The sequence below is a fragment of the Cornus florida genome, unplaced genomic scaffold (genome assembly GCF_030987335.1).
Source record: "Cornus florida cultivar Cherokee Brave unplaced genomic scaffold, ASM3098733v1 CherokeeBrave_3.0.0_Hap2_Chr11, whole genome shotgun sequence".
Taxonomy (NCBI): Eukaryota; Viridiplantae; Streptophyta; class Magnoliopsida; order Cornales; family Cornaceae; genus Cornus; species Cornus florida.
In genome coordinates this window covers 117,280,801-117,303,199 of record NW_026775581.1, presented here as the reverse complement: position 1 = coordinate 117,303,199, position 22,399 = coordinate 117,280,801, and the positions used below count along the sequence as shown (strand labels likewise).

General features: G+C 35.3%; 3 protein-coding genes and 1 pseudogene across 3 annotated transcripts; 1 reads left to right on the top strand and 3 right to left on the bottom strand.

The window, feature by feature from the left end:
- Positions 1–2,774, top strand: LOC132286144 (transcription elongation factor TFIIS-like; annotated as a pseudogene).
- A 5,066-nt stretch (positions 2,775–7,840) lies between these two features.
- Positions 7,841–9,359, bottom strand: LOC132284208 (high mobility group B protein 6). Its single transcript, XM_059786293.1, has 3 exons — positions 8,634–9,359; positions 8,246–8,314; positions 7,841–8,112 (listed from the first exon to the last, which is right to left on the bottom strand). The coding sequence occupies exons 1-3, from the start codon at positions 9,045–9,047 to the stop codon at positions 8,032–8,034; spliced, it is 564 nt and encodes a 187-aa protein (XP_059642276.1). The 5' UTR covers positions 9,048–9,359; the 3' UTR covers positions 7,841–8,031.
- Positions 9,360–9,984: 625 nt separating this feature from the next.
- Positions 9,985–14,976, bottom strand: LOC132284179 (uncharacterized). The gene is made up of 7 exons (XM_059786262.1): positions 14,126–14,976; positions 13,235–13,315; positions 12,327–12,401; positions 11,218–11,262; positions 11,024–11,113; positions 10,806–10,907; positions 9,985–10,360 (listed from the first exon to the last, which is right to left on the bottom strand). Exons 1-7 carry the CDS (start codon positions 14,798–14,800, stop codon positions 10,175–10,177), a joined length of 1,254 nt encoding a protein of 417 aa, XP_059642245.1. The 5' UTR covers positions 14,801–14,976; the 3' UTR covers positions 9,985–10,174.
- A 1,991-nt stretch (positions 14,977–16,967) lies between these two features.
- Positions 16,968–22,391, bottom strand: LOC132283882 (eukaryotic translation initiation factor 2 subunit beta-like). Its single transcript, XM_059785921.1, has 10 exons — positions 21,206–22,391; positions 20,967–21,013; positions 19,194–19,302; positions 19,014–19,069; positions 18,889–18,943; positions 18,681–18,772; positions 18,453–18,598; positions 18,237–18,379; positions 17,815–17,900; positions 16,968–17,419 (listed from the first exon to the last, which is right to left on the bottom strand). The coding sequence occupies exons 2-10, from the start codon at positions 20,997–20,999 to the stop codon at positions 17,342–17,344; spliced, it is 798 nt and encodes a 265-aa protein (XP_059641904.1). The 5' UTR covers positions 21,000–21,013; positions 21,206–22,391; the 3' UTR covers positions 16,968–17,341.
- Positions 22,392–22,399: the final 8 nt, after the last annotated feature.

Sequence of the window (22,399 nt, the reverse complement as noted above, 5' to 3'; positions counted from 1 at the left end):
TAATAAACCTATGCAAAACTTTCCATTCACGCTTCAATTCGTTTCATTCCCTAAACACAGTACACACAACTTTCCATTCTCGCTTCAATTTGATATATATATATATATATATAATTTTCTTTCTTGACATAAACTCCGTAGAGAGAAGGAAATAGATGGAGATGGAGAGAGAGTTGGTGGGGTTGCTTGAAGCTGCGAAGAAGGCCGCCAACGATGCAGTGCTGGACGGAGCTTCAGTGAATTGGGCCGAAGTTGATCGATGCGTGACATGCCTCGATGCACTGAAACAGCTTATATGTTTTCCTGTAACGCGTGATGTTCTTGTCACGACTCAGGTATGAATGTATAATTTATTTCTGGCATCATATTATTAGTTTTAATTAATCTTGTGGTGACAAATAACGAGAACACAATTAAGAAATTTAGAAAAAAAAGTGAACACCCGCACACAAAGAAGACAAATATTTACATGATTGGGCAGAAACAAAATTTGGGCCACAACTTCACAAATCCCAACAAATTTTGTTGTCCTGTTGATAATTTTCACATTGTCTGCTAAATAGAACTCGAATCAGAAATTGGGTATTTATTAGAAATCATTGAACATGATAATTTGGTTTATCTTGCAATATTTCTATAAAATTGAGAAATTTGTTCTAAATGGAAGCAAAGAGTACTTGCTTTTGCATTTTGATATAAATAATTAGATATTCTATAGTGATCGCAGATATAAAAAAGGGGGTTATTACTCAGTGTGGTTCCCGATGGTCGGGGACAGATTGGATGGAAATCACAAATCTAATCTTTGAGATTATTTGCACAAATTAGATGCTTTCAAGATTTGAACCCGCGTTCTCATGCTTGACAGCCTGAACATTTTGTCATCACACCACACATTGGGAATTTTGTTTGATTTGTTGGCTGTTTGAAAAAAACATGTCTAAAGGTGACACTTAATTTGAATCTATTGTGATCGAATTGATATAGATGAAGCTACCATGCTACTTGTAATATTTATAATCTTTTGTTGTAGGGAAAATGTAAAATCTTGACCATTTGCTGAAACTTTACACTCTCTTGCGAATGAAAATGGGTGTTACCATCATGGTCTCATCAAATTTTAAGTTGACCACTGTGCTATTTGGTTTCCATGGTGCACCAACTGATTACTACTTTAGGTTGGTGGTGTTTAATCTAAGTGGGTTGATCATTCTTTTCATAGTGGGTGGCAGGCATGATACACATCTTCGCACCTAATCATGTGTCCCCCAACAAAATATAAATGAAGATACTGGAAATAACGAGTAAATCTAATGTTATGAAAAATTTGCATTGACGTAGATGGAACCAGTTGAAGTGTCCTTTCAATAATTTGTTCAACAATCTTACTATAATTTATGCTTTGTGGTGATGGTGGATTTAGTTTTGATCTTTAGTTATTGTAAGAATTATAAGTTGTACCCATAAGGGTCAAAATTCGGAATTGTTTACCCTCATTCTACTTGGCTTAACAAAGCCTTAATCCCAACCACATGAGGCTGGCTCATTAACTAGTTCATCTTGATGTTTGTATTAAAATAAAATTTTCATGTTATACCTAATTATTTCAGGTTGCAGAATGGCTTCAACATCTTATGAAGCATCCTGTGGAGCACATCCAAACCATAGCTTCTGATGTGGTTGACGTTTGGAAAAAGATGGTCATTGATGAAACAACTAGAAAGAACAATGGTGACCTTGATAATAAATATTCAATAAAGACTAAGGTTACAAAACTTATCAAAAAAAAAAAAAAAAAAAGACTTTAAGGTTACAAAGGCAGAGACTGTCAAAGTTAAGGAGGCTCATAAGGGCAGATCAACAAAGGTTTAGAAGAAAGTAGGAATTCTGGATACCTTCAAGGCCGACAAGGAAGTGGAAATTTCGGATATGATCAAAGCTGAGAAGGTTGATTGCAGCGAGAAAGTTAAGGTCAAAAAGATACAAAGGGAAGAAAAACAAGCTTCTAACATGAAGAAACCTTCACTTGAACCTTATCCTCAGCCAAAGTTGACTTCACTGATCAAATCTAATGATGCCATGGCCCATGCGTGACCAAGTTCGGGAATTTCTTTTAGAGGCGTTGTCCGAAGCTTCTAGCGAGGCTGACGAGGGCGTGAAGGATGAAGTGGATGCATGTGACTCAATTCGAGTTGCTGTAGCAGTAGAGTCTGTATTGTTTGAGAAAATGGATCAGTCTAATTGGCACCGGAAGTACTTGTCTATTATGTTCAACTTAATGGATCCCAACAACACTCATTTGAGAAGAAAAGTGCTCCTTGGACACGTGAAGCCTGAGAAGCTAGTCAATATGACCTCGGAAGAAATGGCCAGTGACCAAAGGCAATGTGAGAATAAGCAAATTAAAGAAAACGGTTTATTTGAATGTGAGCTTGGTGATCCACTGAAAGCCTCAAACAATCCGTTCAGGTGTGGACGGTGTTGTCAGCCCAAAGCTCTTGCTATCAATTGCAGAGCAGGAGTGGATTGACGACCTATATAACATGTGTAAATTGCCAAAAGCATTGGAAGTTTTGCCAATGAATTCTTTCCATGTCTCATTTTACTACGTTAAACTATGTATTCCTCTATCTGCAGAGCACTGTTAGCTTCTCTCCAATATTTGCTTGTAGCTGGTATGAAGAACTTATTATATGTGAATCCATGTAATTTATTTTCAAATCCCATTTATTTTTCCAGGCAAGTATAAGATACTGATCTTCCTTCACTGGCAAAAGTAATGCATTTCTAATCTACCGAAAAAAAGAAAAGGTAATGCATTCCTAAATTGCATTCATAATTTTCATTCGGTGAAACTTTACATTGAGTAATGCTATTTAGACCTATTTTCCAAGCCGGGGATTATAGCCGAAGGGGTTTTTATCCATTTGATAAAGTGGATGGGTCTAGTGTTAATCTCATTCATTCCATTAAAGGGATAAAAAAACCCCTTCAGTTACACAACACGGCTTGGGAAATCAGTTAGAATATTGTGATGTCCATCACTTTTTCAATTTTTTTGGGCATTTCTCATTTTGGCATAAGTGATTATTTCATTACCTCGGGTTACGTGCCATGCTTGTGATTGCATGTCACAAAGGTTTAACAATGATCTGGAATGTTTTGTTGAGTTCGGGATGCATCGATATGCTTCGGGAATCATTTAAACAGTTTTTGGATTTTTGGGCCGAGCGACTCGTGTGGGTCCCACGTCGGGATTTTTGGATTTTGGAATTATTTTCTTAATTGAAAAGTAAATTATCTTGGATGTCATTTGTTTTATTCATGAGGGTGGAATGGTCATTTGAGGTTGTAATGGCATTTTGGTATTTAAGTGAAGAGGTGGGGACATTTTGATCATTTATCATTGTCACATATTTGACTCATGGTGGGCTTGACACATGGACACAACATGACATTCATTTAGCTTACCTCGTATGACTCATTTATGCAGAATTAGGCTGTGCATGGCTTCTGTAATTTTCATTCCACCTTCGTCCATCATTATCCTCCATTATAGGACATTGTTTTAAGCCCAAAATTAAGAGCTTTGTGGGGGTGAATTTGAGGTTGCCATGTGAATGAAAAGTGAGCTAGAGAGAGTGAGCTTTCCATTGGTGTATTGGGTGTGTCCATTCCTTCATCACAGCATTTCAGAAGTTGGTTGAAAAGGGAGGAGTATCATTGATAGCAAATGAGTGTTTGTTCTTCATTTTGGTGATTTGATCCATCCATGTGGTAGCTTGGAGGTGTTTGTTCCAAGGGTTTGAACTCCCTTGAGATAGGATTGTCTAACCTTCAATTCATTTGCCTTTAGTAAGTTAATCTCTTTCAAATTAAGTTGTAAAGTGTATAAAAAATTAAACTGAAGCATGTTGAAACTGTTTGGTTGAAATTACACGCTACTGTTTTACTTAAATTTATGTAAATTCGTAATTTATCATTTAGAGATGATTTGATATTATGATAATATAATTAATTAGCTTTCATTGAGAATTAGCTTCACATAAATTGGTTGAGAAATGAATTTATTATGACATTTTGAAATTAGAGTGTTCTTGCTGGAAATTCTGGATTGGGGCAGATTCTGTCCTAGTCTTTCTCATCAAACCTGCTTTAAATGGTAAGGTATTTTGGTGAATTAAAATTTTATCTTGAAAAATATAGTCTTTAAACTTTCAATGGCCTTTAGATTCACTTAATTTGGATGAGAATTGGGATTTTTATGATTTTTCAAAGATGGAAGCTACAGGCTGAAAATCAGTTTCTGGGCAGATTTTATTTCCAAATTTTGGGTCAAAACTGTTCCAATTGGGAAGGGATTTTGTTAAACTAAATTGACACTTTCAAAGTACATTGTTTAAGCTTTCATTAGGCTTTGGAATCACTCAATTTGACTTAGAATTGAAATTGTTATGAATTTTCAAAGATAGAGGTAACAAACTGCGTATGAATTGTTAACAACTAGTAGGGGTTGTTTTAACTCTCACACCCTTTGTTTCCTTGTGAATTAAATCATTTAAATTAAACCATTATATGACTTAAATTAGGCTTTCTTTACAAGCATGTTGTGTAATTAAAATCTGAAATTTTGTAACTTAGACATAAATGATGTGTTATGTGTTTTAAATATGGAATTTGAGCTCTTAAAATGTTGTTGATGTTTATGTGCCTAAAAACTTTAATTCTAGTAATCACAATGGTTGTATTATTATTGTTTGACAAGCTGGAAATTATATATTTAGTTCACTTCAATTATGAGCTTTTTTGTTATAAGTTTGGTGTTATAATAGTGTTAAAAAACTGAATAATACATTGTCCTTGAAACATGCTGCCATGATAAATTTGCTACCAAAGTGTGCCCATAGAATTTCTATATATTTTCTATGTCTAATATAACTTCTATGTCGTATAGATTAGATGACAACATGCTTGTGTTGATTTCTTGAAGGCTGTGATAGTATGTCATTGTGAAACTTGCTGCCATGATAAATTTGTTACCGAAGTATGTTTATAGAATTAGATTTTGATGTGAGTAATGATGTGGTATTATAATATTGTGAAGCATGTGTCAATCATGCATTACATTGGGAAGTAATGGGATAAAACTGATTTGTTAAGGAGGAGTTTTGACCAGAAAGCAAACTGAATTTTTTTTGGGAAATATTTTGTGAAAAAGATTTTGTGAAGACCCGGACGCCAAGGGGGTACCAAGGGTCCGTGGTGTTAATGTAGGTTAGAGAGAATTAGGGAGATTGTCCTAGCGTAGTTGATCCAACTGGGCCCAAATGACGCTGCGGGGTTACCAAGGGTCATGGACAGTGGCCAATCCTTCTCTCGTGTCGCCAAGGGGGTACCGAGGGACGAGTTACGTTAACGATTTGAAAAGTAAAGTTTTTTTTTTTTGAAATGAATTGGAAAAATGGGGAGCGACATCGCATGACATTGCACACATTGCATGGCATATCTATTCATGACTTGATTTATAAATGTGATATTGTGGTTATTTTTCTCCCAGCATAGCATAGGACCAACTAAGAGATCGATTGGAAAGAATGTGGTAATTATGGAATAATAGAGATAGATATTCTCAGTTTGTGTTTATGATTAGACATGAGTGGTTATCCTTTTGTCTAGGTGCTGTAAATCATTAATACTAAAGGGTTCCTTAGGTATTAATAAAGGGATAGTCTTTTCACGGTACAGGGGCATACTTTTAGACTGATGGTTGTGATAATGAGAAATGTGATTCTTTGTATAGAATGTTGTAATAAGGGAAATGGTTTAGACTCTGTGTATATGGCACTTCATATTCTTATGTGTTGATTGTTTTGTGAGACAGCATAATGATGTGATGATTATTTTCCCCTTGACTTGTATAACCCCCTTTCTGCTTCATATTCTTTGTTTGGATTCATGGAGGTATTAAGGAGTGGTGGTTAGGCATTTCCTGCTGAGCTGTGGTTGCTCATTCCTATTATATATATAGTTTTTTCAGGTTATGGACAAAAGGTCATAGAGGGAATTCCTCCATAGTCATGGATAGATGTTGGATTCTATTTGGTTATATATCTTTGTATAAATGGGAAATGTATATTTTGAGACCAACATGTAGGGTTGTAACTCGGGCTGGGCCAGCCAGAATTTACCCGAGCCCAGCCCGAAATTTTTAGGGCTTGGGCAGTGTTTTTTTTGTTCTAGGTCTGGGCTTGGGCTAGATAATCTGAGCCCGAATTAATTTCGGGCTGGGCTTGGATTGATATTATATAAAGTCTAAAGTCCAACCCGAGCCCGGAAAGGGTATATTTATTTTAAAACTATGTTATTTCACAAGTGTATAATGGCTTAGTTGGTAGTGTGTTTGGGATTTTTCTTGGAGGAATGTTGTTTGAGTCCTTGTAGTTGCACAAATTTCTTATTTTTTACATTCTAAATACAGAGACGTGGGCTCATGGGCGGGCTTGGGCAGGGGAAGTTAATTGTGGACACGGCTTGGGTGGCTGGAATTGGGCTTTAGGCGGGCTCGGACTGGGCTTGGGCAAAAGATTTTGTACATGGGCCGAGTCCGAATTAAGTCTCCAACCCGCCCAACCCGCCCGAGTTACAGCCCTACCAACATGTATATTTGTAAATATTCTTCCAAACAGATTTTGTTTAATTATTGTAATTAAAGGATTATGGGGTTTTACGTATAAAACCCACTTTTATATTTTTAGATAATGTGTGGACAGGGAAATGGACTTTGTGTGTGCATGTTGAGACATGGTACTTTATTTAACATGACTTTTAAAACAATGGATTTTCTTATTATCAGCCTTGAGTATTAAATTTTTATCTAAAATTTTTGGACAGTGTTCCAGGGCTCGGTTAGACATTACAGTCTAGGGTCGGTCGTGACAAATATAATATTTATTCTTGTGAGTGGGTTTACATCTCCTCCTTCATTGGGATAAGCCCACATGGATGAGTGGTCTGGGGACCAAGTGTTTTGCTATGATGCTCGTGTTTTCTTGGTGCTCTCCCCCCGATTATGCAAAATAACAAATTTAATTTTCTGTTGTGGTGGAAGCTTTTTGTTTAAATTCCCACTTCTTGTGGACAGTTTAAATGCGCCGATGGCGTTCTTAAACCCCTTCAATTAGCAGGAGTTGCTCACGCAGTTGATTACAAATTTACATGTATAGGCTTTTGATGTTCCAATGCTTGAAGCCAATTTATCCATTATGTGAAACTTCCTTGTACTATTTCCTTTCCAGAGTTATCTTTGATTTGTTGTGCAAAACTGGCTGTACTCTCTTTAGTTAAGGTTATTTGGTGGGTTTTCTTTGAACTAAATTTCTTCTAATATTAATTCCAATATACTAATTCTAGATGCTTGAGGGTATTGTCTCAGTGGTGAACGGCCGTTTTTTGCCATCCCTCATGTATGTTGTAGATAGAGGTTTTTTGCCATCCCTCGTGTTGTAGATAGAGGTAATATTGCCATCCCTCATTTATGTTGTAGATAGAGGTTTTTTGCCATCCCTCGTGTTGTAGATAGAGGTAATATTGCGTATATCAAACCTTTCTTAGACTCCGCAGTGGCGGGAGATCTATACATTAGGTTAGCCTTTATGCTATCTCAGATTTTGTTATTTATGATGAGTTTTGAGTCTCCCTCTGATGTTCAATAGATTCATAAAAATTGTACTGGTGTCTCTTTTGGTTAATGAAATCTAGGTTTTATCTAATATATATATATATATATATATATATATATATATATATATATAAAATACATCCTATTTTGTAATTTCTGCAAGAGAAGTGCCAAAAAATTTCCAAAATCTATAACAAAAATACAATGAGATATTATATGCTGATCATTTTGTGGCTTTTTGGATCGCTAGCAAAAGCCTAAACTGTAGAAAAATAAAAGAGAGAAGAAAAGAAGAACAAGGAGGAGGAGGAATCACGAGGCACAAATACTCTGATTAGAGGACAACAACATTATTACACTGTTTCAATCTCTGAACTCGGACTCTGCATTACGCTTTCATCTTTCGATTCATCTCCATATTCGGATCTTGTGTCCTGAAATTGGGAAAACAGACCATTCAATTAATTTGAATTTGCCAAAGTCTTAACAAATCAACATAAATTTGTTCAATTTTAGATAAATTGAACATTAAAAGTAGACTGATTGAATTCAGAAAGGTCCTCTTACCTGTGATCGGTCGTCCCTAATCTTCCTTTCATGGTCCTTCTCTCTCAGAGATCGAATTGAAGATGTCCTCTAATTCAAATATTTGCCAAAAAGTTGAGTGAAAATTAAATCAACACGAGATAGAATAAAATAAAAAAAATAATATATTACCTCCGTTTGGCTGCTAAGAAAACGTGGGGAAAATGAAGCAAACGAATTAAATTAATTAATTTTTAAAAAAAGGACGACCTAGTAAAGCTGAATTTTGGTTGAAGTGCAAAATTTTGTTATATTTTATTGCAAAATTACGTAGTTAAGCTGAATCTTGTTTCAAGTTTAAAATTATGAGATATTTTCTTACATTTTCTCACTAGTCAAACAGAGTTAATCAAAGTGTAATTCATCATACCATGCATGAAGTTTTGAGTTCCTTCAACCGGAACAATCTATCGACCTCGATTTCAAGCTGCTGCTGCATTTCCCCTCTCTTCTCCAGTTCCTTCATATTCATCTCCAGCATCAAATCCCTTTCTTTCAGCATCTTCTCTGTCTTCTCCTTATCAAACCTCAACCGCTCCAACTTCTCGCGAATTGCGCTGAGCTCCTCCGCAAGTGACGTATCGAACGATGAAATCTTGGTAGGAGGATGATTCTCTTTGTTAGAATCGCTAATCAGAGAGATTTCTATCCACTCTGGCTTTGGCTTGGGCTTAACATGGTTGCCGATTGGATTGGCTGGAAAATTCTTAGGTTGGAGTGGTTTCCGGCCAGATTTGGGCCTTTGGATCTGATTTCCGGCGAGTGGCGATTGAATTTTTAACATTTCTGGTTGCTATTGGGCTGAGAGCCTGAGAGAGAGAAAACGAGAAAGAGATGGGTGGGGTTTGAATTTGAAAGGCAGAGGCGCTTAACGGCTACTATTTATAATAATGTTTTTGTTCGGCAGAAAAGCACATAAAATATTATTTTAAGTCACGAAGAGGCACTTAAACCCTAGATTCTCCCATCATGATGAAACAGTAAATTACTTTAAAGTCCCTAGTTCCAAATGGAACATGTTTCTTTCCAAGAAGTCTCATCAAATTATTACTGTAAAAACACTCAAAAGTTGATTACATGACAGCCAATAATCTAACGTTATATGTTTTTTGAAGTTTGAATCAAAATAGGGCCACTCGAAATTTTTTTCTCAATGATTATCTTGCGCATGTGTCCTCCATACTCTAAGACACAACCATCCCTCCAAACTCTAAGATAATATTTAGAATTAGATTTAGAATTGGTAAATGTTTAGAAAGAAAAGACTTGGGAGAGTGTATTTTCTTGGAATTGATCTAAGTAGGAATTATTTACATAGTATTATATCTAGAGGAGGGTTGAGAAGAGCCTGGATCCTCTGCTGTGTATAGCATTGTCTTATGTAATTTTTTAACTCAAGTAAATTCGTTTTCAATAAATCTGTTGAAAAACAAAATTAATGTGCTAAAAAATCACTGTGGGGGTTTTCAACTCAATTAAATCTACCTATTTTAGACATATTTAATGTGTTGAAAATCAAAATTAATGCGCCAAAAAACCAGTGTATTAAATAACAAAATAAATGTGTTGAAAGGCGAAGTAAATTCCATACAGTTTGTTGTGCCAGAATTCAGAGCCGTACAGGATGATCTGACATTTGCTTCCATGATATCTGTTGCCCCTTGCTTGTATTGTAAAAAATTGGCAGATGACCATTTTCTTGATCACCGAAGATAAGAGGATTCTAATTTTCCAGGGACTCCATTGATGTAGTTCTGGACTATTTTTATTGACAAATTACTGTACCACTACATCAGAGGATCCAAGGCTTGAGAAATATACAAATACAATATGAAAGGGAATTGAGAAAGAAAAAAATAAAAATCATGCGTGGATGTATATACACGGGAGGAAACATGAAATCCAAACAGATCATAAATAGTCCATAGGAAGCTCCCAATCATCCTCGGTTTCTCTCCTCTTTGGGCGAAATTTTTGCCTAGTGAAGCTTCTCCGCCTGCTCCGCCCATGGTCAGAAGGGGCAGATTGTCTTTCAAAGTCATAATATTCTCCAAACTTGTCTTTGGAGTTCCGCACATTCTGGGCATCCCAAAAACCCTGGAAATAACAATTAGGAGTGTTTACTATTGACATAGATCCAACAGAAAAGCTAGCAGGCAATTTTCAGTTGAAATTTAGCTTTCGAAAATTACTAAAATTTCATATCATTATTATCAGCTTTGCTGTCTGCTAGGAATAATACAGAATTCACCAACTAAAACAACCAAATGGTAACCTAGTTTTGAATGCCTGAAACATTGTGCTTCCATGTGCAAGTGTGTTCGGTATGTGCATATTTGCAGGTTTGATCGTGAGAGACTTTGAATAAGACACCAGTTGGTGTGCCTGAATGCATAGTTCTTTACACATGTTCTGTCGTGGTCCACCACATGCAATCATGTATGCGTGGAAAACCAAGATCATTTACCATTTAAAGAGGTAATCACATTTAAAATCCGACTACAAACCAGTACTGATAGATTTACAATGCACACAAAAATACCTTAGTTAGCCTCTGTATGCGTGAGGCTGCAGCTTCATGCACTACAACAGTGTCTGATACAACTTCCAGTATGTCCTCAACAAACAAAGCATAGGTGCTAACCTGAAATTATAAGAAACAAATTGCCTCTAGAATTCAAAAAGGACCTTCCTTTAATGACCAGCATTGCAAACTTTCCATTATATTATTAGCAAATGAGTGAAAGATCATCCATTTACCAAACTTGATGGAATGATGGATATTCCAAACGAGTCAAGCTCAAGTGATTCTACACCACCCGAGTTAATGTTAAAAGTGTATCCTCGCACCTATAATATAATATAAGATTTCAATGATAAGATTGTTGTGGAAAATATATAATTTGAATGTTTCAATCAATGTGAAAATGTAGATGCATCAAACATAGACATACCTTTCCAATATTTTGTCGATTTGGTGTTACAACATTGTATCCTACCTAACAAAAAGTAATAATTAAACACTCAAAAATTCAAAATCAATAATAAACAATAGCAGACAAGCAAACCAGGCAATATTATACAATTAAACAAGGTGGCAAAATCTTGTTTCAAATACTAGGGACTGGATCCACAATATCCTTCTTTGCCATTGAATGACTTATTGGTCATATTAACTGCCATACCATAGTATCACAAATTTTCAGAGTCATGGTTTTGAAGTTGCTTGGAAAAAAAAAAAAAAAAACAAAGATCAATTAGAAGTTTTGCACCAGCAAACTATTAAATGCAACTCTTCTCTTCTCTAGGACTTGCCAAACAAACTTTAAATCTATCAAATGCAACTCTTCTCTTCTCTACGGGCTTGACAAACAAACTTTAAATAGGAAAAAATATATTGAAATTGGTATGCCCATTCAACCCGATACATCTTTTATACATGAGGCTCTCCCTGATTTCATGTCAAGAAAAATGAGAGATCGTCTCTCAGTATATTCATCAAATTTTAGTACATTCAAAAATTTAGTAATGCAATCTTATAAGCTACCAGCACAGGACAAAACTCTTCTACACGAAAAAAGCACTATAAATTTTAAAGCAGACGCATTTCTTCATTTGCAATTTGCATAAAAGTATATCATTTAGCAAACAACCAGAAACAGAACATTCATATCCTGCGAGTGCAATTTCATAAGATAGCTGTTAGGAAATTAGGAACCCAATATGATGGCAAACATTAGATCAACAAGAGGGCAGCATATAGCATGAATATAGTAGCATAAGACACCCTATATAAGATGAGCAACAACAGTTTGTGGCGACTGGTGAGCAAGCAAGGGACTACCAACTCTGCAGACCATGATAAATTAGATAATTATAACTGACAGGTGGATCATGACCTGGAAACCAGGGGATCTCTCATGCATGAACTGCCTGAATAACCACCCCACAAAACCCCCATATCACCCCCCACAAAAACGAACACCATATACACACACCACCTCAACTGTCCTTAATTGCATTTATTTAACAAGATTTTGGAACTGAAAATAATCAAACATACCAAGGTTTCCAGTCCAACCATTTTAAACTCATTTTCCATCACACACTCATCCTGGATGAGCACAACATCTCCAACCTGCGAAGAATAACAAATTGATTACTTGATGAAATTGAATTATGTTTAGCATAATATTAGAATAAACTGGTAAAAATTGGGTTACAGTTCCAGAAGCCACTAATACAATGCAAATACGCCTAGGAAGAGGGGACACAGTCTGACAAGTGACAACTACAGATGGTAAAAATTTCTATATATGATTAAAGGCAAACCAAAATTTATCTGCACCAGAATAATAGAATACCGTAATGTTGGTCAAAATAGAGAGGAATTTCAGCGAAAACAGTAGTATATGTGACCACGATGTCTAATTACATTAAGAGGTCAATGAAGATAACATCATACCAGCAGTATTAATTGTTTATCTATAAATTAATCACAAATGTAACTAAATATACAGGTAAGAGGTCAAAAGTCTGGACTGAAACTAGCCCTCAAAAAAAAAAAAAAAAAAAGGTGGCAGATTAACCATAACACTTGCCCTCCCAATCTTTTATACAGAAAGATAAAGAACTCTGACGGTTACATGATGGCATTCTACATAATAAAGGAATGCAAGATAAGATTTGTATGCTTTTACGTCTTGATGAGTGTGAGAGTTCGTCAATAGAATAAAACAACCAGCGCATTATACTGTATTTCCAGATTATTCCCATTAACGGCACCGCATTTGGAGGATCATGTGAAACAAGTGCCAGTCAGAAGTTTATCAAACTAGGTCATGCAAATTTCACAGTAATTAATACATCAAGTGTGTGTATCTATCTGTAAACATTTTTTTTACGACTATATCAATCTGTAAACATATATATATTTTGAGAGAGCGAGAGTAAATAAAGCACACTATCTACCTGGCTAACATCATCTAGAAGAAATTTTTCTAGTTCCCCAGAAAGCAAGTGTGGCCTCACCTCTACAACCAGTACCACCCACTGCAAGACAGATGGGAAAACAAAAAAAGATAAGCTATCACTGCCACCACTTCTTCAAGCTTAAAACATACCAATAACATAATGTAGAACAATATTATCAGAATTGCAAACCAGCAGTTAAAGTTGCCATAATAAAGTTGTAAACTTCACAGCTACATAGGTGGTGCCTAACTTTGTGTTAAGAATGCCAGAATCTTAAGGATAATTGGTTGATCTTTAAACAATATCACTACCACCAGAATATAATTAAACATGGCAAAAATGACAAGAAGAAAACATGTGCTAATTTCATTCCAATGAAGTGTGTATTGCACTTAATATTTGAAAGATGTATATGCATATGGTGAATGATGAAGGGTTAGTATTAACTTCATTCTCATTTTCCACCTATAGGCTATAAGCCATTCAAGGTTATGTAAATTCATCAGGTCTACAGTAAAGTTGTGTCTTTTTCCCCCCATAAAGTACAAATGATTCACAGATCTTTTATACACTAATGTCATGTGATATATCACTTTGAAGATTGATAACTACTGTGAGTGATAAAGCACAAATTTTAGCTCCGGTGTCATTTACAACCCATTGGTCATTATTCAATCTAAATTCTGTAAGTTCAGTGATTTACTGCAACTTAATTGTTCCCTCTTTTTTCCTAGAAAGTAGGAACCTCACATACAGATATTTACATACAATCATGTTACCACAAAGAACAATGAAAATAAAAACCTAATGGTTTCCCTAGGTTCAAAGCATTCATTTATCTCAGTTGAAACTATAAAATTCATATGAAAATGAGCATATTTCACTCACAGAGTTGGTGTCCACCCAAAGTTGCGAAACAAAACCCAAGCAGAGAGCAGATTGTACACTGATCACTTGCTTTGCAATCATGTTCGACCTCCTCATCAATTGTCTTCCGCTCCTGGAAACCCAATCTTCATTGCGCCTCTCCGATTCCTCCAACTTCGAATTTACACCATCAGAACCTTCAATCTTTACCAAATCCTCGTCCTTCAAACTTCTCTTACTCTTCACCCCATTCTTCAATTCAGGAAAATCCAAACCTGACGAAGCCAATGAATCGTCGCTTCGACCCTCCACTTTTGGCCCATTACTTATATCAATTCCATTTTCCCAATTTGAATTCTTAGTTTCTTTGCCATTTGGGTCAGTTTCGAACTCAATTGGTTCATTCCCTGTCTCCTTAAACCCTAATTCGTTGTAAAACTCGAATTCTCCGGAACCCAACTCGCTTGAATTTTGAGCAAATGAATTCATCTTAGCTCCATTAGATCTGAAACTGCCACAGCCATTTCTAAAAGTGCTATCTGAAAAGTGGAGATTAGGGAGGTGGGGACAAAATGGGGTAACAATCTCTCGTGTCTGTACAGTTGATGTTTTCCGATTACATCTGGTAAACCCTAAATTTCGAATCCTGATGCCGGATGAATAAGGGAGGAGAGTTGAGGGGACGCAATCACACATGGTGAAAATCCTAGACTTTTGTAGAGATTGAGAGAACCTGGTGTGTGTGTGTGTGTGTGTGTGTGTGTGTGCGTGCTAATCAATCAAGATACATTTACTGGCTCTCAACATGATATTCTTGACAACTCGTGCTGAAAGCTTCTTCGCCGAGCTTTACTACCCGGAAATATGAGTGGGTTCCGTTTGGATAATTAGGAGTGGAAAGAAAAAATAATTTTAAAAAAAAAATTAGTGTTAATTGTTCATATTTTTTTAAAGGAAATTAAACATAACGTCAAAAAGATAGAAATATACACTTATTTAGGATGGCAATTCGTGTTCACAGGTCATAATGGTATCATGTCAACTTAAAGGTATTAAATTCGAACACGACTTACTTAATAGTCGTGTCAGGAACTCTCAACACTAACTATCTAACCCGACCTGTTTATTAAACGGATTACACGTGTAACCCGTTTGATGGCTTATTTACAAAAAAAAAAAAAAAAATTATATTATTTAAATTATTAATAATACTCAATAAAATAATAAATACTAAAAAATATATAAATTTTAATCAACCAAATTACTAAATAATTTATAATTTACAAAAGATTAAATTATAAGACACAAGTTTATATAATAATTTTAGAACTTAAATTATTTAGAATATATATAGTTAAATGTGTATAAATGAGTTACACGGGTTGAACCCCTCAATTCAAAATGACACGATTAATTAAACGGGTTAATCGTGTCGACTCGTTTATGACTTGAATCCGTTTAAAGTCAACCAAACCTATTTAACTCATGTAGTATTTGAATCGTATTGACAGATTGTGTCAACTTTTGCCACCCCCACACTCATCTCTATTTTGAAAATGGAGCTGCAATTGTTGACAACAAATTATTGTGTGACCCTCACAAAGAGCTTTTTTTATTTTTTTTTATTTTATCTTATCAGGGTTTAAATTCTAATAATGAATTTTAAAAAAATAGATGAAATATCACTTAGGTTAAGAGACCTTTAACAAATTTAAAATATTTATATGTAAATTCTGGTTGATAAAAATTTTAAAAAAAAAAAAAAAAAAAAAAAACATAAAATCTCAGAGTCCTTCCTCCTCTCCGGCGAGACAAAATAAATAAATTCATATAAGGATGACACCATCCTCTTCACTTTTTCCTTTTGGAATTAGCTAGGGTAAGCTAATTCCAAAAGGCAAAAATCCGTCAGTTCGGATTGCAGGCTTCAAGCTTGAAGTCGAATCACTAGTCATGACTAGGCACGGATTCATTAAGGGAATCAACGGAGACAGCCGCCCTCAAGAAATATTCTTTTATTAACAAAAATATCCATAAATTTTGTAAAAATTTTAAAATGACCCCTCAATTTCTAATAATACTCCAACTATATAATATCATTACTGTTCAATACCACCCTTTCTCATATGATGACGTGCGGTGAATTTGTTCCCGAACCTTGGACATATTGCCAGCGCAACAAGTTCATCTTTGAATTATTTTTCCCTTCCAATGTTTCTCTATTCACCTTCTTCTAAGTAGTTCGTACATTAAATCACAAGTAACTCGTCAAAGCTTATATCACAAAGTTACAAAAGAACAACCACAGAAAGAATAGCACATTCATGAATCTTCAAGCACGTGTTAAATTATCTCACCCAATTAAACCATCTACTGTTATTCGAAATTCTTAATTTTGTTCTAGGGAATTTTTCCACCCTTTGAGATCGAATTTTGTTTTTACATGTAAGCTCATTAAATGAGTCTCCGCATATGAGCCCTGACCGACTCCAACCTTATTCAAGGCACGATGACCCACATTGAAGACTTTCTATGCTAATAGCGTGTGATGTTCACTGTGATAATAATTTCTCATTGGAGGTCTCTGATGATTTATTTCAGAAATAAGAGTATTTTGAAATTGATTTTCTAGAGCATGAATATTTCCAGAAAATTCATGGGAATATTAATTTCAGGATTTTATGTAAGCCCATTAAATGAGCCTTCTGTATGCTTCATCATTATTCATAAATTCGACCAAAGAAGACCATTGCCATCGTCAAGTAGTATTTAGTCACAATCTAAGTCGACACAAATTTTCTCAACAAGCTCTCACCCTGACTGCGTTCTTGCTCTCATGCGCTTTCACTCCCATTATCACAATGTATGACTTATATTTTGCCCTTTTCGAACCACCGTTCTCGAATTCGCTTTTTGCTCCCATGCACTCTGTTCTCTTTCCTCCCAAATGAACTCATGGAATTTTGCACCCGCACACAAAAATCAAATACCTTCTGCATTCTAAACCTGCAGAATTCTAAAGTCTGCATGGAAGCTCAGAATCCACAATATGACAGCTAACGAAGTAGGTCAAAGAAGCAAAATGTGAACTAGTTGATATTTCTCTAGTTGAAATGAGAGAACAAAATGAGAACAACTTGATGTTTCTCTTAAAATAAAAGGAACATTTCATAATAGATTCGGATTTTTTTTGTTAACAAGAGAAGCCTCGTGAATATTGAATAGAAGACAGCTGGATCATGTTCCAGCCTTCCTACGTCCAACTCGAGCAACAAAACCAGCCTTAATTGGCGCCACAGAACGCTCTGAACCGCACTGCAAGAGAATGAAAACGGTATATCAATAATAAAAAATTCTGTAAACAGAAATACAAATTCAGTCCAACACATGAATTTCAGAACTTCCTGAAGATGACTAAAGAAATCAAACAATGTGTGAAAAAAATACTGTAGTTGTAAACAATCCTAATGATGCAGTGTGGAATAGCTATTTTTCAAAAACTTAAAAGTACTCTTTCATTGAGCTGTTGTATACAGAGGTTGCTCATCCAATAAAATGTCACCAACTTCACCATTAACAAGTTGTGACCCCATCTATGCTCAAAGCATGTCAAACAAACTCACACATAAATAAAAGAAAGCAAAAGAGAAAAGGAATCGTAATCCAGGGCTTCGTAGATGTTTACTGAAATAGGATGGAATTGGTTTTACCTGTTCACATTTGAGAAAGAAGAGGCGGTTCTCCTTTGTAAGAATTGTATCAGGACTTTTGCAGCCATTGCATATGACATATTCATCTGCAGTCGCAAAGCATTGTCCGGAGAGAATTCATAAATAATAGTAATAGCCAAAACAAAAACAGAAAATAAAAAATGTTGCAGAGATTTGCACAGGCAACTGCAGCCCCAATTATTCAAGCCAATCCTGCCAGTATGAGGACTTGCCACACTACTTCTATGGTTAAATCTCGGACTGCAAGGATATGAGTTCAAGTCTGAAGGCAGCCAATTGACGAAAACAACACAAAAATGTGTACTTCTGTACTCAGTTTACACCTCTCAATACCCTAGATTAACAGGGACTAATGCTAGATGACGCGTTTTTTCTTTTTATACACAAAACAAGGAACTTACTGACATATCTTCGCAGAATCCCCTCAAAGTTTTTAGGAGCAAATCTACCCTTAACAACCAATCTTTGCTGCCCATCAAGAGATCCACTTGTTCCCATTTCAGCGAGTAAGAAAGTCATCACATGCTCTGGCTGCCTATGCATCCTGAAATTAGACCGAGTGTTAAAGAGTACGAATCTCAAGGGCAAACAAGCAGAATCAACAGATCCAAACATACGTCTTGCACAGGTCCATGAAATTCACAAAGACCGTCTTCTTTGTGCCTTCTCGAAGAACTTGAGGTGGCCGCATAACAGTTCTTCGTCTATCTCCGGCAAGCTCTGGATTATTCTCCCGGAGGATATTAAACACTCTGCCTAGGAGCTGCACAGTCATGAGAAGCACAGGCAAATCTATTAACTTAAATGAAGGGAAAGAATATAGAATCAAGAGATGTGGAACATACCTCCTCATACTCGTAATCTCGTTCACTTCCTTCCCACGGGTACCGTGTTGGCAAGACAATTGCTTCCCCTTCTTCATCCTCACCTATACCATCTAAATGATGATGAAAAGTTAAGAATAATGTTTGACACATTCAGATAATCATTTGGCATTAAACCTGTCAGCATAGCTACTCAATCAATTGGCGTTTTAGAGATTAATATTGTTACCATCCAGATCGTCTCCCATATTGACATTCTCATTATTCAAGGAATCAGATTCTACCTGCAAGAACATAACATCGAGTTATTAGGTAATATAATGATGCAACTTTTTGCTTATGATCACGACTTACTGGTTTCTTCTTCTTCTTTTTCAAACCAACAAATGCGTTTTCAACTCCCTCAGAGACTGCAAAAGAAGAAAAAAAAAATTGAGTCTTCTAAAACATCTAGATACCTAAATGGCAAAAAATATTTTGTTAGGAAAAATATTGAGAATTAAACAAGTTATTGCATATTTATCCGACACATACCCGACAAGTTCTCTGTTTTCTCAGCTAACTTAGCTGCAGTATCATTCCCAGTGTCCTGAATTACCACTTTCTTTTTTTTCTTCTTCTTAGTAGGATCAAATGGTACAATCTGAAGAATAATAATCATAAAATATAATGTAGACAAGTAGAAACATGAAATTATTAGGGTAACTAAACCACAGCAACTACTAAAACAGACAAACTTCAACTGCAATGACAATTATCCTGCGCCTCTTCGGACTATCTGAGCTTCAAATCCTTCTATAATTGGAATTAGGTTGATGCTTATTTATGTGAAGCTTAACCAACAACAGGAAAAAAAGAAAAAAAAAAATACTTAAAAACAAAAACAAAATACTGAAATAGGCTCAAGAGAATGTTCATATATTTGATAAACAAAACCAAGACATGCAAGGAAACATCATCCAACAGATTAGGCAAAATTTTATTCCTGCATTTTCAAGGTGAATTCCACATGAAGGATAGAAAACCTCTGAGAACACTGCAGATTGTAAATCTTTCATAAAATCAAGGACAAAAATTACTCCAACCAATTTCAATGTGGATTTCATATAATCTTTTTTTTTTTTTTTTTAATTAATGGTTCAATTATGAGAATCTAAGAAAAGCTCCAAAACTTCAATGTTGATGTGTAATTAATCTTAATTTAGGGGGATGAATTCTAAGGAATTTAATGTGGGATTCCCAGATCTTTCTCATTCTTTTTCTCCTACTCTTTCTTCTTTTAGAATCAGTGAACTCGCATTACTAAAATCTTACGCAATCATGCAACAATCATCCTTAAATAATTATCTACCTTTTGGAATTTAATTTAACACCTAAACCCTTAAAATAGTTATTGTTCAGAGACTCGAATGCATTTTTTTTTTTTTTTTTTTTTTGAAAATCGGTAATCTGTTACTAATCAAACTAATTCCAACCCCTTTTGATTCACAATCTTATAAATCTTTTGTGTGTATTTATATATGTATAAACCCATAAAATGAGTTCAATGGCTATATTGAACTTTTTTTAGATAAATAATAATAATAATAAAATAAATATTTAGTCATGTCCATGCGTCCTTCTATTTGAAGATTTGACACGTATCCGACATACATACCCAAGTACATGTAACACGGTCTTATGGTTCTTATTCATGGCCATATCATTTGGTACCAGACCCTTCACCCTCGAGCTGTTCGAGAAACATGAATCATGACGGATGGGACTAGATAAGAAATGATAAAGTGTATATCCGGACTGCATTAAAGAAGGTTTAATATCATGCATGAGTTGACAAAGCGAGTAAACAACATTAGGTAGACTTCCCAAAAACGCATTTAATGGGAATGATAGGTTGCACACAATAACTATAAATTGTCCAGAAATTGGACGATTAGTGAGACAAGGGTGAATTAAGATATTTATTCTTTGTAGACCCTTTCTTCTTTATTTATTGACCAATTCTTTACTGAGAATATAGCCAGACTTAAATATCATTAACAACATGTTTTGGTTAGCATATGATTATTATTAATTGTAATGAAAGGGAGAGAGAGAACGACGACAACAAATACTTAAGAAACGCCAATTTATAAAATAGTGATGATTATCTTCGTTTTCATCTGGTTATTCTTATAAGGGCATTGCACTAAAAAGACAACCCCATTATACAAAACCATTATATATATGTATGTATATTCAAACACATTCTGATACATTATACATATATAGACATATATATTCCAAAAGAATGAGACAGAGACTCACTTCTGGAACATCCCCGGGAGTTCCATCCGCCATTGTTGATCTATAATCTGCACAAACACACAAAAGACAACAACAAAAACGCTCAACACCCAAAATATTCAACAACAAATTGACGTTAAATTTAACCCAATATGTGTGTGTGTGTGTGTGTGTATATATATATATATTCGTAATACTTGATATATATAGATATAGATATATATAAATGCTTAATTGTTCACAAGTTCCGGCGACCGTACCTCGCAAAACGCCGCTTAGGTTGGACCTTTCTTTCTATGGAATTGTGTTTCTTCTTTCCTATTGAATCGCTCTCTGAGGCTGAGCAGTATTTAAATTCAGGAGAGCAAGAAATGCGAGAAAGTAGTAGTTAAAACTGCTTCGTAGGAATAGCAATGACTTGTTCTTGTGGACCACGTCACCGTGTTGACGTCGTGTTTTTCCGATCACGTTACGTCACTTGCATGGTCACTATTTATTTCAATGATCCCGATTTCTCGATTTATTTTGTGAGTAAGAAGACTTATGCCAACTTTAACTAAAAAGAAGAAGACTTGTAAAGTGGTCGAGTATCTTTTTTATTTGTTTTGTAAATAACTAATGAAAAATAATTAGTTTGGTAATTCACTGCAAATAATCAGTGTAAGAATTATTTTTTTTATTTTTTTCACTGATCCCGATTTTCCGTTACTTCAGTGACTAGTTGTGAGAGAAAGAAAAGAAAAAGGGTGCAAGGTTCTAATTCGTGTTCCAGGACACTGGGAGCAGTGGACCACTCGGAGCAATACAGCACTGATCCATGTTTTACAAGTCCATAAGTTACTTAGGAATTACGCTTCTGCTGGCCCAACTTCTGCTATTCAGCTAAGCACAATATGCTATTTGACAGTGATCCATGCTGGTTTGATCAATGTGAATTGAATTTGAAATCCATAAAACTGTGAGCTGAACATACCTGTTTTATAGGACAAGTTTTGTGCAAGTCCATTTTTACCCTGGATTTTAGAAGCAAGCTTATTCGTGGAAAAAATGCTAAGAATTGCAATGTTATATGATAATTAAAAACAAGCTTTTCCAAAACTTCCTTAATGCTCTGTTGTTGAACTAAAACAACTTTAAATATAAACATCCACCATGCTTTTTCACCCAACCCTACCATCATATGTATAACTATTCGAGTAGGCTCAATGTCGAAAAACAGAGTAAATTGCTTTACAGACAGTATTTGTAGACTGGGAGAACATGATATCATTAACATTATATCAATCAATGTTCCACTCCTCATGAATGTGAAATGTGCATGGATTAGCATGTTCATCACTGGAAACGATTTCGAATTACTCCAAATCTGCAAAAAGGTCCAGATGATGAGGCAAAAGGTTTCCTGAAGAATGCTTTTAAGAAATTACTCCAAGTCTGCCATTAGTCTTTGTTCT

Coding starts and splice junctions, on each gene's coding strand:
- LOC132284179 (XM_059786262.1), bottom strand. CDS start 14,800: ATGTGTGATTGCGTCCCCTCAACTCTCCTCCCTTATTCATCCGGCATC. Junction 11,263..12,326: donor TGGTTGGACTGGAAACCTTG/GTATGTTTGATT, acceptor ACTTTTTGTTAG/GTAGGATACAATGTTGTAAC. Junction 11,114..11,217: donor ATCGACAAAATATTGGAAAG/GTATGTCTATGT, acceptor ATTATATTATAG/GTGCGAGGATACACTTTTAA.
- LOC132283882 (XM_059785921.1), bottom strand. CDS start 20,999: ATGGCGGATGGAACTCCCGGGGATGTTCCAGAA. Junction 18,599..18,680: donor GAGATTACGAGTATGAGGAG/GTATGTTCCACA, acceptor ATGACTGTGCAG/CTCCTAGGCAGAGTGTTTAA. Junction 18,380..18,452: donor TTCATGGACCTGTGCAAGAC/GTATGTTTGGAT, acceptor GTCTAATTTCAG/GATGCATAGGCAGCCAGAGC.
- LOC132284208 (XM_059786293.1), bottom strand. CDS start 9,047: ATGTTAAAAATTCAATCGCCACTCGCCGGAAATCAGATCCAAAGGCCC. Junction 8,315..8,633: donor AACTCAAAACTTCATGCATG/GTATGATGAATT, acceptor TATTTGAATTAG/AGGACATCTTCAATTCGATC. Junction 8,113..8,245: donor TTAGGGACGACCGATCACAG/GTAAGAGGACCT, acceptor TCCCAATTTCAG/GACACAAGATCCGAATATGG.